This window comes from Lygodium microphyllum, chromosome 6, assembly GCF_053477565.2.
Source record: "Lygodium microphyllum isolate KBCC chromosome 6, Lygodium_microphyllum_v1.1.10, whole genome shotgun sequence".
Taxonomy (NCBI): domain Eukaryota; kingdom Viridiplantae; phylum Streptophyta; class Polypodiopsida; order Schizaeales; family Lygodiaceae; genus Lygodium; species Lygodium microphyllum.
Window position 1 is genome coordinate 111,243,749 of NC_141140.1, and position 17,718 is coordinate 111,261,466.

The following is a 17,718-nucleotide window of genomic DNA, read 5'->3' on the forward strand; positions in this document are numbered from 1 at the left end:
CTCGTCCACTTGCTCCCTGCTACCGAGGTTGGGTCTGAGACGCTAGCTGCGCCTTCCCTGCCGTCTCTCTCTCTGTCGTCTCTGGACCTGTGCGAAGCCTCAACGTCCACCTACAGGCCTGTCAGCGGAGCCACCTTGGCTTCGAAAGCGTGCAACCTGCTGCCTGGTGCCCAAAGTCGTGGCAGTGCAGGCACTGCCCTGGCTGCCCCGTCACAATGACCTGCTGCCTAAAGGAGTGTCCGCCCGCCTCAATCTCTAGGAACTGTGGGATATTCTTGACCTCTTTCATTGCCACCTGTACCTTTGGGGACTCCTGCAGCAGTCACTGCATCCGCGAAGGACGCGGAAAGGATAGTGCCGAAGAGCTGTCCAAAGTCTTCCATCAACTGGTGATACTCTATCACCAGGCCGGGGAAAAGAAGGGTGACCGGGTGCCAAAGAAACCTGTTGTGGAGTGCAAATGCCTCCACAGTAAAGCCACTGTACCAAGGGACCATGTATATGACCCCCTTCGTGGACGCATATGGTGAACTGGCAAGCAACTCGCAAGCTGTGTCTGCCGAGCTAAGCTTGACCATGAAAATCCCTTGGCCCATTAGGACCGCCTCCACGATCTGCGTTGTGCCTATGCGCAGTGTGGAGTAAAGCCAGTCTCGAAGCTAGGCCCTGGCTGGGGAATGTCCTACTACCTGACCATAAATTGTTGTTTCCTTTAGCTCGAGCTCCTTAGCTCGGACGGCTAAGAGCTGCTCCTTAGAGAGGACGACACGCAAGGTGTTCGACTGGGGGGCACTCGCTGAGTGCGCCGGCGTCTAGCCAGAGGTTTCCATTGCGCGTCCCTTTTGAGAAAACTACCAATCACGTCGCAGTGCTATCTGAGGGGGGAAAGTTTCTGTAGATAGAGGGAACAACTAGAGGGTGGGCGGAACAATGGCGAGGGGAGAGAGCTGCTGTTTTTGGCGGGGGGTATTGGATACCGTGGACGGAGGCAATGCGCCGGGGGTGGGGGGGGGGGGGACAGCAGGGCGGGGGGTGGATATGGTAGGGAGAGCAGGGCGGGCGGGGGGGTGGGATAAGACGGTAGTAGGGGGGTGGGTATGGTAGAATAGGTGGCGCGGGGGATGGCAGGATTGGGTAAGCAGGGGCGGCGCGGGGGGTTGGCAGCGCAAGGGGGCTGGACAGGAGCAAGTGGGGTGGGGAAGATCAGGCGGGGCAGGAGTAGGCGGGGTGGGCAGGAGCAGGTGGGGTGGGGAAGATCAGGCGGGGCAGGAGTAGGCGGGGTGGGCAGGAGCAGGTGAGGCGGGGCGGCGGACAGGAGCAAGAGCAGGTGGAGCGGAAGTGAGCAGGTGGAGCAGGAGCGGCGGGCGGGGCAGGCGCAGGAGCAGGCAAGGCGGCTAGGAGCACATAAGGCGGGTGCAAGTGGGCTACGGGCAGGAGCAAGCGGGTCGGGTGCTAAGCGGAGGTTGGCACAAGGGTACAGGTGGGCTATGGGCAGAAGCCGCGGGGCAGGCGCCAGACGGAGGTTGGCACGAGGGTACAGGCGGGATTGGGGGCAACAGTCACGTCGCGATGGGCAGGGAGTTGTTCGTTCATTCGTTATAGGCTTACAGCTGGGTAGCACGTTTTTCATGCTTGGAACCCAAACTCTATAGCCCATTTCACCTTCATCTCCATAACCCATGAAGATGCCTCTATGAGATTTCTTGTCAAGTTTGGTTCTGTTATCAACAGGTACATGTACATAGCATTCGCAGCCAAAAACCCTTAACTGGTTATATGAAGCAGGTTTGCCAGACCAAACCTCTTCTAGATACCACTTTTAAGTGTACGATGTGGAGATCTGTTGCAAATATGCACCGTGATTTTAAGTGTCTTTTCCCAAAACGATTGCGAGAGATTAGCTGTAAACAGCATGCATTGAATCTTCTCACATAACGTGCGATTCATTGGCTCAGCCACGTCATTAGATGATGGATTGTAAGGAGCTGTAAGCTCTCTTTTAATCCCATTGACATCACAAAACTTATTGAATTCTTTAGATACATACTCTCCCCCGTTATCTGTTCTTATGTATTTTAATTTTAAGCCCTTTTGAGTACTAACAAATGCATAAAACTTTTTAAAAGCATCCAATGCCTCACTTTTCTACTTAAGCAAGTAAACCCATAGCTTCCTAGAATGGTCATCAATAAAAAACACAAAATAAAGGAAACCACTATGAGTTTTTATTGGCATGGTGTATACATCAGAGTGGACTAAATCCAAGATACATGCCTTCCTAGATGCTCCATGAGAGTATCGACTCTTTATATGTTTACCAAGAACACAATCATCACAAAAGTCAAGCTTTTGAGTTTTTCACATCAACTCTTCCAAGTGAAGAAAGTGCCTGCAAACCCTTTTGACTCGTGTCCAAGACGCTTGTGCCATAACTCCATGTGTGACTGTACTTCAACAATTGCAACAAACTTTCCATGAAGTGCCTTCCAGTAGAGATAATACAGAGTTCTCTTTTTACCACCTCTAGTTGCAATCAGGCTTTTTATGCCCTTTGCGACCACATTGATAACAAGTTACATCTTGCTGTTTTTCCTTGCTTTTGTTGCAATTTTTGTTTTTATTTGCAGCATTAGATCTTTTTTCAGTTCTTCCTCTTACATTGTAGGCTGATCCACTGTTTTTCCCACTTGCCTTGCGTCTAATCTCTTCATTGAGAATAGAACCACGCACACCATCAAATGTCAAGTTGGGGTTATTGCTCAATGACACAACCAATGCTTTCCATGAATCGGGCAAGGTCATGAGCAAGAAGATAGCCCTCAATTTAGGATCAAAAGCTGGCAAAACTGCATCGTGTAATTGACTCAAATTACCAGTGAAAGCATTTAAATGCTCTGAGGCAGGCTTGGACTCATCAAGCTTCAAGTTGACCAACTTCCGCATGAGATGTACCTAATTGACAGGAGTTGCATTCTCATAAGTAGCCTTGAGTTTCTCCCAAACTACATAGGCAGTATCAAGCCCTTTTATATCAACCAAGATATCATCTGTGACAACCATTTTAATGTAAGTAATGGCCTTTTTATTCATTTTAGCCCAATCCTCATCTGACAAAGCAACAAGCTTATGTTCTGCTAAAGCATCATCACAATCCTTTAGAAAGAGTATACCCTGTATACGATCTTTTCAAAGATCAAAACCATTGCCATTGAATTTACGAATCTCAAAGAAATTCTTTGTGTCAGATGTAGATGCAATGCTGGTCATCTTCAGCAATACACAACTGAAATAAAGGGCTGAATGCTTTTAGTCAGTAGTAAGGTTGCTGAGTTTTAACAGCAAGTACACACTCTTGTACTTCCAAGATGTCCAAGAAGCAGATGTTTAGCTGCAATTTCAGTCTCAAGTACTGATTACATCATATATATGAATCAAATCTGATACATTTGCCTTAAAGACAGCTCCCACTTCAGTAATACATCAACAAATTTCCCAAATGCAATGACCCAAATGCTGTATTTACCACTGTTTCACTACATAGTGAGTATTCAGCAATACATATGCCAAGAGAAACTGCCCTTTTTCAACATTTGAAGTATCCAAAACTCAGTTTTGACTCCCACTCAGCAGTGAATCTGCTGCAAATTTCAGTGTCTAGTCTCAACTTGACTCAAAATATATCACTAATGTGAAAAGCCCCAAATTTTTTGCAAATGAATCTCGTCCAATTGCATCAATACATCTTCCCGAGCATCAAGTATGGGCGAATATTGCAGTAATTTCATAAATTCTGCAAAAGCCCCAAATTTCGGGGTCCAAGAGTGCACAATTTCAAAGAAATTGGCTCAAACAAGCAAAAATTTCACTTGCATCTGAAAATCCCCAAAATTTCAGAGACCCGTGCACTCAAATGTCTGCAATTTGTGGATTAGTAATCACTGAAACTTGTGTCCGACTCCAAATCTGGGAAAAGCCCCAAATTTTAAGGAGCAAATTTGCACAGATTCGTGTTTTGTGCTTGCTGACAGGAACACTTGGATGAGGGGAAATACAATGAACTGAAAATTTCTGAATTTTAAAAAGGAAAAGGGTCCGTTGACCTACCGGTTTGATGGACGTCAGTCCCTGCAGCCCCTGCGTCGTCAGTCCGTGCAGCGTGCAGCCCCCACGTCACATGACCCCAGTTGGCCCCATCATGCCCGATTGCCACCTGCCCTTGTCGGCCCGTCAGCCCATCACGCCTATGCGTCTGACATCTGGGTGCTCGTCAGTCCCGCTAGACCCTATCAACAGGTCGCTAGCTGGTCTTATTGTGCCATCCATCTGACCTGCCCTCTACAGTCCGCTAGTCTATTACGCCTGTAGCAGCCATTATCAACGTTGTCGCTATCACACTCTGGTAAACATTACTGTCACCTCTGCTACGTGGCATGATGACTTTGCTACTTGGCGTGACAACTCTACTACCTGGCGTGATGATTGTTTGTGATCACAGCTAGTACCTATGTACTGATTGTGACTGTTGACTATAGTTCGCGACTACTATCTATCACTGTTGGTGTTGCGGCCGGTTGCATGAACCATGCTCTTATACCATTTTGTCATGTAGAAGCGGAAGGAGAGAGAGAGAGAGAGAGAGAGAGAGAGAGAGTAGGTACATTAATCGAGGTGCTCAACAGTACTGAATAGTGAGTGAGAGTGAGAGTGAGTCGACGGATAGGTGTGTACCAGTGTGGTACACACAAAGAATAAAAGAATGTATTTATACTTAGGGTATGGTACACTTACATCTGCTAGGGTGAGTTCACGTGTGTGAAGTAATATATACACGGGAGAGCGTAAAGGGCCTTTGCACCCAATACTTAGGGTACGATACACTTACACCCGCTAGTATGAGTTCACATGTGTGAAGTAATATATACACGAGAGATACATGGGAGAGCGTAAAGGGCCTTTACACCCAATACAAATAATGCATCCTGCAAACGGAGAATAGAGCTATCAATGCTTGTCAACACAATCTCCCCAATACCTCTAACAGGATATGATGCATTGTGGACACACTGTATAGACTTACCAACAGGAGCTACAATAACGTAGGAAAGCAAATCCTTGCGGAATGTGATATGCCTAGAAGTGCCATTGTGAAAGAACCATGTGCTCGCATCCTTAGTAGAGCTAAATGATCTATCAACCTAAGAAGAGTCATAATTGCATGTGTAGAAACAAGTCACGGTCTACAGCAAAAGGCACGGACTCAATAGCAGTAAAAGGTGCATCAGAAACAGACATCCCTAACTCCTTCTTGGCTATGTGCTTCCAACATTCTGTGATGTAGTAACCTAGCTTCTTGCAACAGTGGCACTTGCTCTTCTTGGCTTGCATGCCCCCCTATTTCTTGCTACTCTGTGAAGTACCTGAAGTCCCAAAGCTTTGCGGAGCATTTATAGCTTGGTTGCTCTTGTTGTTTTGCCTTGCCATAAAAGCTTGCTCAGAGGCTATGGCATCCACCCCACTGTCCTTTTTTGTTTACTCTTCCTCTAAGAGTAAACTAACCAACTGAAGGAAAGTAAGTGGCTGTGGGAAAATCCTCATAGTGAGATTCAAGGCCGTATGAAAGGCCAAATATGAGGGCGGCAATGAATTCAAAGTAGTAGAGATCAAGTGTGCATCTGGGCAATACTCATCTACATTCATAAGCTGCTCATGCAAGTTCTGACTTTTATTGAGATGATCCTACATAGAATCACCTTCATCCATCTTCACAGTCTCAAGCTCTTTCTTCAAGAAAGAGATGTGTGTCTCATTTTTTTCCAGCAAACATATGCTCTAGGGCCAGCCATGCTTCTCATGAGGAAGTTTCAGTTTGAATGTGTGGGATAATGGACTGCTGAACTACCAATGCAATGAGCAACAATGCCTGAGCATCCCATGTGTCACATGCCTTTTGTGCTGCTGATCTCTGGGGAAGTGACTGAGCTCAAGCGGGCTGAGTTGCCCTTTGTCCACATCCTTTTGGAGAAGGCGTAGCAAGAGCCACAACTCTAAGCCGAACTTCTTCACCGTTGACATAATCCCAAAGATTTTTTGCAACCAGCACATTTTTCATCATAAAAGACCATAGAGAATAGTTGTTGCCATCCAACCTATCCTCCTTGGACACATATATGAATACATCACCTCCCTAATTGGCCATGGTAAATGTCATTGATCAAGGAGCACAAGAGCAATACTTCAAGCTGGACCAACCTGGAAATCTGAGAATTTTCAGAAATTACAGCAAGCGCGCTGCTGTAATCAGCAAATTGAATCACACTCTGCCAAAAACTGTCTAATGTACATGCTGTCCAAGGTACAAACAGTGCACAGCAGCATAAAAAATGCTAAAGCCCCAAAATTTCTTGTCCCAAAATGCACAAGTTCAGTCTATTACAAATTATCACTGATGTACATTTGCCAATCTTTGAGCTGACATCAAAAGCCCCAAAATTTTGACCCAAAATTCACAAAATCTCTGCGAGAAATGTGTTGCAGACACTTGCAAGAACAAAGATATGCTGCCCAGGCACAAGCCCCTTCCAGAAGATGAAATCAGAATTAAAAATTCATTAAAATTTTCCTTTTACCTCCTTGAACTGAGCTATGGTGGTGGACCTAGAGGTGCAGGTGGCAGTTCGGTGCTGTTGGAGGCATGCAGGGCAGCTGGAGGTCAAGCTGGAGGCGGAGCTGATGTGGTCGAAGGGACTGGCGGGCGCAAGCAGAATGGTGCTAGAGGTAGACGGGGCCAGGCAGCACTGGCACTTTGGTAGCGGCACTAAGGTAGCTGGCGGGCGACTCCTCAAGTGGCGGACACTACTGGAAGGAGTGCAGGGAGCAAGTTGGCAGGTGTTGGGGTGGGCGCCCATACTGGCGACTGGCGGCACAGACTGGTGGTGCAAACAGGAGTGCTACCTGGGGCAGCTGTGCAGGGCACAAGGAATTGGCAGAGGGGGTGGGGGCTGGTGGTGCAGGCCAGCGAACTGGGCGGACTGGCAGCACCTGTCTTGAGGCGTGGGGCAGCAGCTCTGCGTAGGGAGCTTACTTGTTGGTGGGGCTAATTGCTGCTTGTGACTGTAGAGCTGGGGACAGCTGAGAGGTGGCGGCTCAGCTACCAGTGGCCATGAGCTGAGCCGAGTAGAGAGCCAGCTTTAATACCAAATGTGAGAGGTGAGAATGCACAGAGATCGAAGCTCAGCTGAGAGTACAGTTGACAATGAAGAGAGAGTGTGAGAGTGAGGGAACGACACACAATGCAATAATCTAAAGAGTGGAAGATGCAAGTGCAACCCTTAAACCTTAGGGTTGCTAGAGTGTGTTCACACCCAAAAGGTGTAAAACACTAAGTGCTCAAATTGTGTAACAGAGGCATATAAAATAAAAGAGAATAAATCTGGGGGAAAAAACCCCTCGTAAGAAGAGTAAAAAGTCCCCCAGTGTCCTACCGAGGATTATTGACACTCCTTTTTGAGCATAGGCGTGAGTCAAACCCAACAACAAGCATGGTTTTCTCATAATAAGGACAATAGATTTTTATTAGCTTACCCAATGCAAGCTTCTTTGGCATGTTATGGCCAGGTGTGGCTGCATCTTTTTTATACACTACAAATTTTTCTCCAGCATTTATGCATTTATTGCTACTTGAAACTTCTTTTTCCAGGAAATGTTTTCTACCTAATGACTGTTTGTGGAAGAATCAGAGTGTCGGATTGGTACTTCATAGAGGCTGGTAGGTACTTAAACATGGCCGGGGAGACTAGTGCACATAAATGCACTTTAAACTTCTTTTTTAATGAAATTTTTGCTACCTAATGTCTGTTTGTTCAAGAATCAGCGTGTTTGGTACTTCATAGAAGGTTAGTAGGCACTTAAACATGGCCAGGGAGACTAGTCCACTAATGTGTCATTTCAGATGTTTATTGCAGAAACGTAGATTTTTAAAGTTGGAAACACAGTTTGGGTGGCACTTCCATCGGTTGGATGTAACAGACATTCTCAGACAAGGTTCCATTTGATGGGATTATGCCGTTTTCGCTGCTGTGTCAAGCTATATTAGTTGATTGTTTTTTATTTTTCCAACTTTTATGAAAGCAGCACATGTTGGCAGGTCAGTTTGATGATATATGGGCCAACAATGTACTAGGCCCTGCCAAAAGCATTGTGGAAAAGTTCCTAGAAGGTCTTTCGGAGGGAGACCTTTGTTCACCACAAATAAGCACTTCCTTGACTTGCCAAAGGCAGATACATCAACGTTTTATTTGTGAGGTACATGTTTTACTTTTTCTGTCAATAGTCAGTGCTTGCTATATGGATCTTTTATATGTTTGTTTTGCCGGAGAAAAGAAAAGTCCATTAATAACACCTTGGAGGAAAAGCCCCCCTGAGGGAAAATATACAGTACATAGAAAGCCCTGTAAAGAGCAGCTAAGTACTTAAATACAATGGTTGAGTGAACAACCAAGCTGATCAGCTATAATGCCAAACCATATGAGGAGCTAGATATCTTTTTCGATTATTATCTATGTTTCTAGCAGAAATCTTGTGTAAGCATATAATAAAATCCCAGCTATCTATTTGCAGCCGTGCAATGGTCGAATATTCCTGGGACAACATCAGTGGCAGGAACATTCGACAGGGCGTGCTCATAAAAAGAGAATGGCAAGTTTTAAAAAATCAGGGGTATTGCAGAGTTTACCAAAAGTGTGAAGGAAAGGGGGACAGGAAAAAGTCTAGAAAATGAGACAACACAACAAAAATAGTGCCTCTCTTGTCTACAGTCCAGTTATCTACTCAGGTAATAGTCACACTTTTGTGGCTTCTTGGTGTAGTATATTCAATTGGTGTGTGCCAAATATATTTGTACAAATTATCAACCTCCATTAGCTGGGCAATATCTAATGGCTGCTTGAGAGCCATTTGAGATGATGGACAGGCTATACTCAATGTTCACCATAGAACAAGCATAATTACATTAAGGAGTTGGAACAAAGAGAAAAGTTCTCGAATATGACTCCATGTTCCGTATGGCCTTGTTGTTCACCTGGACAGTGAGATGGAATTTGAATGTTAGAACAGATGGTTGTTAGGTGCATCAAAGGTTTAATGCTTTGAACTACTTTGGAGATTTCTAGTTGTTTTTAGCTACAGCTGGTTGGCTAGAAGGCCTTTTCTACATATGTTTATTAATCAATTTAATAGCCTTCACAGGAAAAAAGAGAGGTAGATGTCTACAAGATATAAGTTACTTGAGGTTATGGGGAGGTTATGGTTAAACTACATCAATGTGTCTTCATATAGTACAATCAGAGTAGGACTAAAAGCTGAATCAAATTGTAAAGACCTATGATTGTAGAAAGCAAAAAGAAATACTAAGAACTCATCTGTCCATATTCCTGATGCAATGGTCACTCATAAGGGTGTTGAAGTGTTTGTAAGTCTGTAAGTTCACCCTGTCTAGGTGGCTTCAAAGGTATTGACATAATCAACCTTTATTTAGATCGGTCTAGTTATGTTGCTCTTCTCACTTTCAAGAGTAGCTCTGTAGAGTATTAGAGCTCAAGTAAAAATAATTTTACACCATGGCTAAGAAGTTTGTAAGCACCCTCTATCTAGATGTGTTTGAACGTGTTTTACATAGACACCCTTTATCTAGGCTGGTCCATACATTTTGCTCTCTTCTCTTTGTCAAGATGGTCTCTTTATGGTGTTGAAACTCATGTAAAAAATAATTTTACACATCTACCTTTGGTCCTTAATACTCCTTGATTGTGGGAGTATGGAAGCTCCCACAACAAAGACATCCCCATTTGGAGGTCTTTATAACCATAGCTGTGTAACTAACTTCTCTATACGAGGGGAAAGTTGAAATGGGCAAGGTTCCATATTCATCATGTGTGGATGGTCTCATGTATGCTATAATTTCCACTTGCTTGGACATTGCAGTTGTAGTGGGAGTGGTGAGCAGGTACATATCAAATCTTGCCAAAAAACATTGGGAAGTAGTGAAAGGCACCTTGAGGCATATAAGTGGTACAAGAGATATATGTATATGCTTTGGGAGAAGTAGCAATGGTGTACTTGGATACAAAGATACAAATTGTGCAAGGAATGTTGACAATAGAGAGTCAACCACATGATATGTTTTTACCTTGTATAGTGGTGTAATCTTATGGATGTCTTACTTAAAAAATGTGTGGTATTATCTACCATTGAAATTGAGTATATTGGAGCCTCAGAGGTGTGCAAAGAAGCTATATGGCTTACTCGTCAAGTAGGAGAGTTGGGCCTCGGTGAAGACATACCACTGTTGCATCATGATAGTTAGAGTGCCATCATGTTGATAAAGAATCAATTCATTTGTTAGGTGCTTGAGGATAAGCGAGTTGAGATTATCAAAGTTCATATTGATGATAACCCTCCAAACTTTCTCATTAGGAGTTTGCCCTTCGAAAAGTTTGCATATTACAAGGAGTTGATGGGCATTGGATGAGGACAACTCACATATATTATACCTCACATATTCTCTCATTCTTTTATCCCCTTAAATGTGCATTGGCCTTTAAGTAAGAGGGGGTTTGGGGAGGCTAATTTGGCGATCTGCCCATCTTGCTCACTAACCCTTATTGTATATCTACATACTCATTCTTTATTCTTTGAGTGATAAGACAATAAGGTGCTACTCATCAGAGAGCTATTGGAGGTATCTTAAACATAGTCTGTGTATGTGTGTGTGCGCGTGCGTGCGCAATCTTCAATGAAAAAGTAATCGTCTTGTTCTTTATTGCCAGAATTTCTATAACATCTTTGGTACACTCATGGTTGATGAGTAGTGCAAGAGGATTGCGTGGAGGACATCTTTGTGGGCTCAATGGGGTTTTATGAGGTCATACTCCGACTTCTCATTAGTGTAATGTGCTTTTAAGTAAGTTGCCATTATTTAATGATCACAAACTAGTGCATGTTGTCCTATGGTGGCCAATGGCAGACTTTACTGAATTACTAAGGCAAGAATGCTTAGTTTGGGTAGAAGTGGAGTGTTATTGAGTCGTGTATTTGGTTTCTTTTGCTTGATGCCTTGACCAGGATTAGTAAAGTGTTGTTATCCCCTTGTACTAGAGCCATCAATAGAAATAGAATGTGCATGCTCTAGAATACCTCTCGCAAGCATCCCACTTGGCTACGGGTGAATTTCCCTAGCATACACACTTTGCACCTTCATCTCGAATGGGGAGCCTTTGCGAGACATTGCTTCAATTGCTGACAATCGGGTCACTTTATGGGGCATAATGTATTGAAATCAAAGAAGAGACAAGATATGGAAATGATGTTCCTACTGTACAATGGGATGGTTCTGCCTCATATATGCATATAGATACCCAACCCGTGGGGGCAAATTTGGGCAAAGGCAAACAAATTACTTTCACCTCTTTTTGATGGTACCCATGGTTGGCAAGAGGTGCAATCAATAAAGGGCGAAAAGTCAATTGGATCCTTGGAGGATGCACATAATGTCAATCGCACCTATGCACGTCGTAAGGACAAGCCTTTGTCTCAAGGTGTTGGTATTACACCTTTGAGCATTAAGGAAACCTCTAATCCTAAGGCTTAATAGGAGCCATTACGTAGTTCCCCTAAGTATGTGGCCTTTGATGAGTGTGGTAAAGTCATTACTCCATGGAACTGCAAATACTCGCACTGTAGCATAGTGGATGTAAATCAACTCTCAACATCTAAAGCACATGGTAATGGGAGAAATGCCTTCGCTGTGTTGGTAGATTTTCTAGGTGAGGATGTTCTTACTGTTTTGGCAAAAACAGCTGCACTGAGGTAGCTGCAACCCCACCCTTGATCTCCCCTCTCATTGTGAAAATCGCTACATGGAATGTTCGGGGTATTTGTTCACATGGCAAGTAGCATGCTATGTGGCAAACCTTACACTCTAATAGTTGGGATGTTGTGTGTGATAGAGCATAAGAGTCGTAAAGTAGGGAGAACCCTACACTATCATGGCATCAAGCTTTTCTATGTCGGTGTTTCTATGGGAACCCATTCTAGTGTGCTGCAAATTGTTAAAGAGAAATTTCAGCTAGTAGTGTGATTAGGAGAGATGTGTCAGGTAGATTTATAATATGGAAATTACTTATGATGGGGAAGTGCTATGGTTGGTGGGTCTCAATGCTCCTAATGATGTTCCTATTTGTTGCAAGTTATGGTGCGAATTGAGGGCATGCTTATTCCTTGGAAGTTATGGATTTATCATGGGTGATTTCAATGTGTGTGTTGACCCATCGCATTCGGCTTCTAGACATGCACTCATGGATGGGCCAAAATGCCAAGACTAGGACACCTTTGTGTCAATAGTTTTGAAATAGGATCTGTGGTCTTGGTTATCTCCCCTAGACCATGGTTACACTTTCCATTCGGTGCAACACTTGAAAACATGGAGCCGCCTGGATCAGCTATACATTATGTGTGATGATTTCTTTTTGTCGGAGGTTTTAGAAATGAGGGTTTTGCATGGTTGTGTTCTATTTGATCACTGCCCCCATAGTATTTAAGATGTATATGCATCCTATTGATCCCTTTCGAGCCCTTCTGAGCAAGTTGCCTTTGCATTTCAATTCCATGAGATATTTAATGGCAATAAGCAACAGTCTCTACATTCAATTTTCATTGGACCTTTCGTCCCAAGGGGCAGCTTCCCTCGATCAGTTGATATGTAATGTGCAAACGGTTTCTAGACAATATGGAATACACCATGCTACCTTGCACAAGCAAAGGTTGCAAGCTGCCAAGCAAGTCTTAGCTCTAATACACTTTGTTCTCTTGGAAGGAGGATCTCATAGAGGAAGATGGGTGTGACAACCTATAGTAGAGAGGGAAAGAGATAGACAGAGAGTTCCAACAAGTGGAAGAGGTATGTCGGATGGTAGCTAAATACTGAGGCCTCACACCATGCCAGAGCTCAACACGGTTTTCATAGATTAGGTGGTGGATGCCTTGGCGCTAATATGCAACCCCTATTAAACGCAATAAACATGTCTTCGATGCAAATGATGGAATGCAATGAGCATACCCTTTATGATGTTATGCCTGATTCTCAAGCACCTCCACAATCAAATCATGGTGCTTGTTACTACACGTAGGTGACTTCCGTGGTTGTGGAATCCTAGGACTTGGACAGGGAACATCTCTTGGAATTTACAAGTATGCTATTGGATGAATGTGTCCAACACAACCATGAATCCTTTCCGGCCCATGATAAAGAAGATTTGGATGCTATAGTGGATACCAAGACTTTACTGCGCTCTTTTTCAGCCTTCTATGAAAGAGGGGCCATCCTCTTTTTCACTAGCAGGATTGAGCTGCTCTCTTGGATCTACCAATGGTTAAACTCCATTTTGGAGGGCGATTGTGTAGAGAAAATTATTGGCCCTCGAGGCTTCTACAAGTATTGCTCAAATCGACAATCGTTCGAGATGATCTTCTGGCCAAAGTCCCACTGTTAAAGAACTTTTGGTGTATGTAGTGGCTTGGAGACTGTTGGCCGATTTCCAATGATTCTTACAATGGGAATGTTTGGTATGGGTTGAAATTGAATGGTGTCCCAAAGTCTATTGGCCATTGCTTAAGAATGCTATGGGAGCGATTTGGCATGCTATTGGTTCCCTCTACCTTGTGGACTGCCAATCGCAACTTCCTATGTATATTGTGGGATACCACACATAAAAGGCCTAGCTGGCTGTGCTTGAATTGTCATGGAGTGCCTTTGTTGCATTATCATTTGAAGTGGGGAAGCCTTTGCACGGCATTGTTTTTCATGTGGACAAGTAGGGCATTTCATGGTCAAATGACTGGACAAGACCACTGTTGTGGAGGGGGGTTTGGCTTCACTAGTCCATGATTCTTCTATGGTCAAGGGTCCTCACGCAAACAAGTCCCCAATGCACCCTATTCTGGATTGGGTTGATGTTTGTGCCAAAAGAGGACAAAAGTTTGATGTGCACTTGGCAACAACTATGTCGGGCACTTCATAAGACCCCTTATGCATTTATGTGCGTAAGGTGTCTTATGTCGAGCACTTGGCAACAACTATGTCGAGCACTTCATAAGACCCCTTACGCATTTATGTGCGTTGCAAACATAAGACATCATTCCCATGATGGTACTGTCTCGGGAAGCAGGTTGGCAAAAGGGGTGTGTTGATATGGTTTTCCAACAACAGCATTGCTTTGGATAAGGAAAATTGGACCCGTTAGCAAAGAGGCCATTATGGTTGCTTGGTTTGTTAGCAAGCTCGTACCACCAGCTTGTAGTGTAGAACTTCTGCCTGGAAAGAGTGGTCTTTCAGGAAGCAAGTGCGGTTGCTCGTGGCTACTCTACTGCCAATCACCAATTTGTGATTCATAACTATCATCTTCTATCACTTGAGCACCCCCATTAACATTAGCCTGATCTTGATGGGCCCTCGAAAATCCTTTGCTCCGAAGCCCTCTACTAACCATTCATGGGACCCTCTTGTGTGGCTTGCTTTTGACCCCCATGGTAAAGTGATCACCCCTTGGGATTGTCAATATCCATGGGCTGCTCCAAAACAAGGATATAATCCCTCCACTTCCAAAATAGAGCATAGGGACGTAAAACTCATTTGCAATATTGGCCAACTTTTTGGACGAGGGCACTCTTGATATTTTGTCTGCAAAAGTGCAATCGAGGCAAAATCATCCTTGACACTGAAATTCTTAAGTCATGACATATGAGGCTTGCCACTTAGAACATGCATGGCATTTGTTCACGCAACATGCAACATGATATGTGGCTTGTTCTACATGACAATCAATGGGATATGTTATGTGTTGTTGAGCATAAATATCATAGTGAAGCCAACAAAATCATGGATTCCCATGGGTTTTGGTTGTTCTATGCATGGGAGTAGAGCATAGGGGCTTAAAACTCATTTGTAGTTTTGGCTAACTTTTTGGAGGAGGGCACTCTTGATATTTTGGCTGCAAAAGTGCTATCGAGGAAAAAGCAGTCTTGACACGGAAATTCTCTAGTCATGACATATGAAGCTCACCACTTGGAACGTGCATGGCATTTGTTCATGCAGCAAGTAGCATGATATGTGGCCCGTTCTACATGACAGTCAATGGGATGTGTTACATGCTCTTGAGCATAAAAATCATAGTGAAGTTGACAAAATAGTGGATTTCTATGGGTTTTGGTTGTTCTATGCAAGGGACTCAACTCAACGTTATTCAAGTGTGATTATGGTCATAAATGGCAAGTTTCAGTTAGTCCTTGTCAATAATGATGTACATGGCCGCTTTCTGGTTGTTGAATTTCTATTTGAAGAAGAGGTACTATGGTTGGTAGGCCTCTATGCACCATTCGTCTCAATGGGATTTGTGGGATCAGTTGGTAGCTTGCTTGTCTCTTGGTAGATTGGGAATATTGATGGGAGATTTCAATGTGTGTGTTCATCATTAGCAGTCTTATCTCAGAGTATGCGATGATGGATGCACGTGAGAGGCGTGTGTGCCATGATTTTGAGATGATCATTTTGAAGCAGATATTTGGTCTTGGCTTTGCCCATCGAATTCAAGTTTTACTTTTTAATTAGCATCGTACTCTCTCACTTGGTCTTGTTTGGACCGCATGTATGTAATGCATGATGATGCTTTGCTGATAAAGATTCTAGATATCCAGGTGCTATAATAATATGTTGTGTCGGATCATTTCCCTTTGACATTCGACATCTTGCCCACTTTGTTGCCCCTTTTGCTCAATTCTTAGGAGGGCTTCCATTGTGCTTTAATTCATCTTATTTGAAGTACCTAGTCATTAATGGTTATACGGAGCAGTCAATTAATAGGTTTCTACTTGGTTTCCTGCAAGGGCAATGATTCTTTTGAGCAATTGCTCCATAACGTGTAGAGGGTTGTTAGGCATTATGGTATTCAACATGCTTCTCTTTATAGGCAACATTGACATGTTGAAGCAATGCGGGCATTAGTTCGCTCCTTGCTAATTGATTTTTGAAATGATTTGTTCTTGCTACCACTGGCCATAAGGTAGATAAATCGCATTCAGCAATTCCAGTTGAGATCTTATTAGCAAGTGAAGTTGCAAAGTTTGACTAAGAATCTATAAGATGCTTCATATCAGTCACATAAATTTTTTTGAGGCTTGACTAATGAGTTTTTTGAAGCCTATGCTACCACTCTTGCCAAACCTTTGGCAACCGTGTGCAAATAGATCTGATGGGATGGCTTGACTAATGAGTTTTTGGAAGCCTATGCTACCACTCTTGCTAAACCTTTGGCAGCCATGTGTCAATAGATGTGGGAGACTAGAATTACGCCTGCCTCCTGGAAGGTGGGGATCATTAAGGTGATTCCCAAAGTGTAGTTTCCCTTGATATTGAAACACTGGCGGCCAATTTCTTTGATGGGATCTATATACAAAATTTCCACTAAAGTCATGGCTAATCGTCTCCATAAGCGCCTCCCTACCCTTAATTGGCATGGATTTATCAAGGGCACATAATAACTTGCACAATGTATTGAATGTTCAAGTGGCCATTGACTATGCAAAGCACTTCAAGCAAGAAGTCATGTTGCTTTAATTGGATCTCAAAAAGGCTTTTGACTATTTGGATTGGTCTTTTCTGGCAGAGCTCATGCATGTTATGGGTTTTGGTCCACGTATGTCTTGTCTGATACACACAATCAGCACAAATGTCTCTTTGTGGGTCATGTTGAATGGTGGGGTCATTGAACCATTCACTCTTGCATGATGAGTCACACACAAGGTTTCCCTTTGAGCCCCTTGTTCTTTGCCTTAGTGATCCATTCGACCCTTTTCACACTTTCTCACTTGTTGACCTTAGGACTGTTGGCTGGTCTCTCTTTCCTTTGAGGAACATTTTGTGGCCCGATCGCTAGCAAATGACACATTCATGATTCTCAAAGCAAAACAAGGGAATCTCCACAAGGCATTGGGTGTATGGAAGCTTTTTGGCTAAGTCCTTGGTCTTCATATTAATGCAGCCAAATCCTCCCTCATTAGTTTTATTGAACCAAATCTGTATTCTTTGCAATGACAAAGGAATGTCATCCCCCATGGGAATGTCGTGTGGTATCTGGGTTATCCCCAAGGCATTGATGTTTAGCCCAAAGCAATTGTTGCGATGGATTTCTTTGAAATTGGAGGGGAAGTTTTTGTATTGGAAATCTTAGGTCTGATGGCCTTTCCATATTCACCTTAAAGTTGCACTGTCCTACCCTCACATATTTTTTGCTACTTTTGCCTTGACTTGCCACCACCTTGAAGGTTCTTATTGGGCACATTTACTTTATGCTATGGGAAAAGGATACTTTACATGCAAGTATCTTGTGGATCTTTTGGAGCCATGCTTGCACTCCTAAAAGTATGGGTGGTGTTTGGATGCACACACTCACATGATTACTCTTCGGTGGTCTTCTCTTTCATGCCATGTGCATTGATCAATACCCTTGGGTCTTTGTTGCCTGGTTCCTTTTGGAATAGTAGGCCATGGTGCATGATAACATGAACATTTGCAGTTTGTGGTGGCAATTTCTTAATGCTTACATGCCTATTTCCTTATCCTCTTTCTTTCTACTCACCCAGCTCATCTACTTGTGGAAGTTGGTCCTTCAA

The 17,718-nt window shown here is 43.6% G+C and overlaps 1 protein-coding gene across 2 annotated transcripts in view; it reads left to right on the forward strand.

The window, feature by feature from the left end:
- LOC148034969 (tRNA dimethylallyltransferase 2-like) overlaps positions 1 to 9,235 on the forward strand; it is a 111,428-nt gene extending 102,193 nt beyond the window's left edge. The window contains exons 8-10 of one of the 2 annotated variants that reach the window (XM_087679883.1): positions 7,962 to 8,040; positions 8,144 to 8,301; positions 8,617 to 9,235. In XM_087679883.1, the coding sequence (XP_087536009.1) occupies positions 7,962 to 8,040; positions 8,144 to 8,301; positions 8,617 to 8,742 (363 nt within the window). In that variant the 3' untranslated portion in view covers positions 8,743 to 9,235. Of the gene's footprint in view, positions 1 to 7,948; positions 8,041 to 8,143; positions 8,302 to 8,616 lie in introns of those variants that run through there. The other variant, XR_015691136.1, reaches the window with a different exon arrangement.
- The last annotated feature ends 8,483 nt before the right edge of the window (positions 9,236 to 17,718 follow it).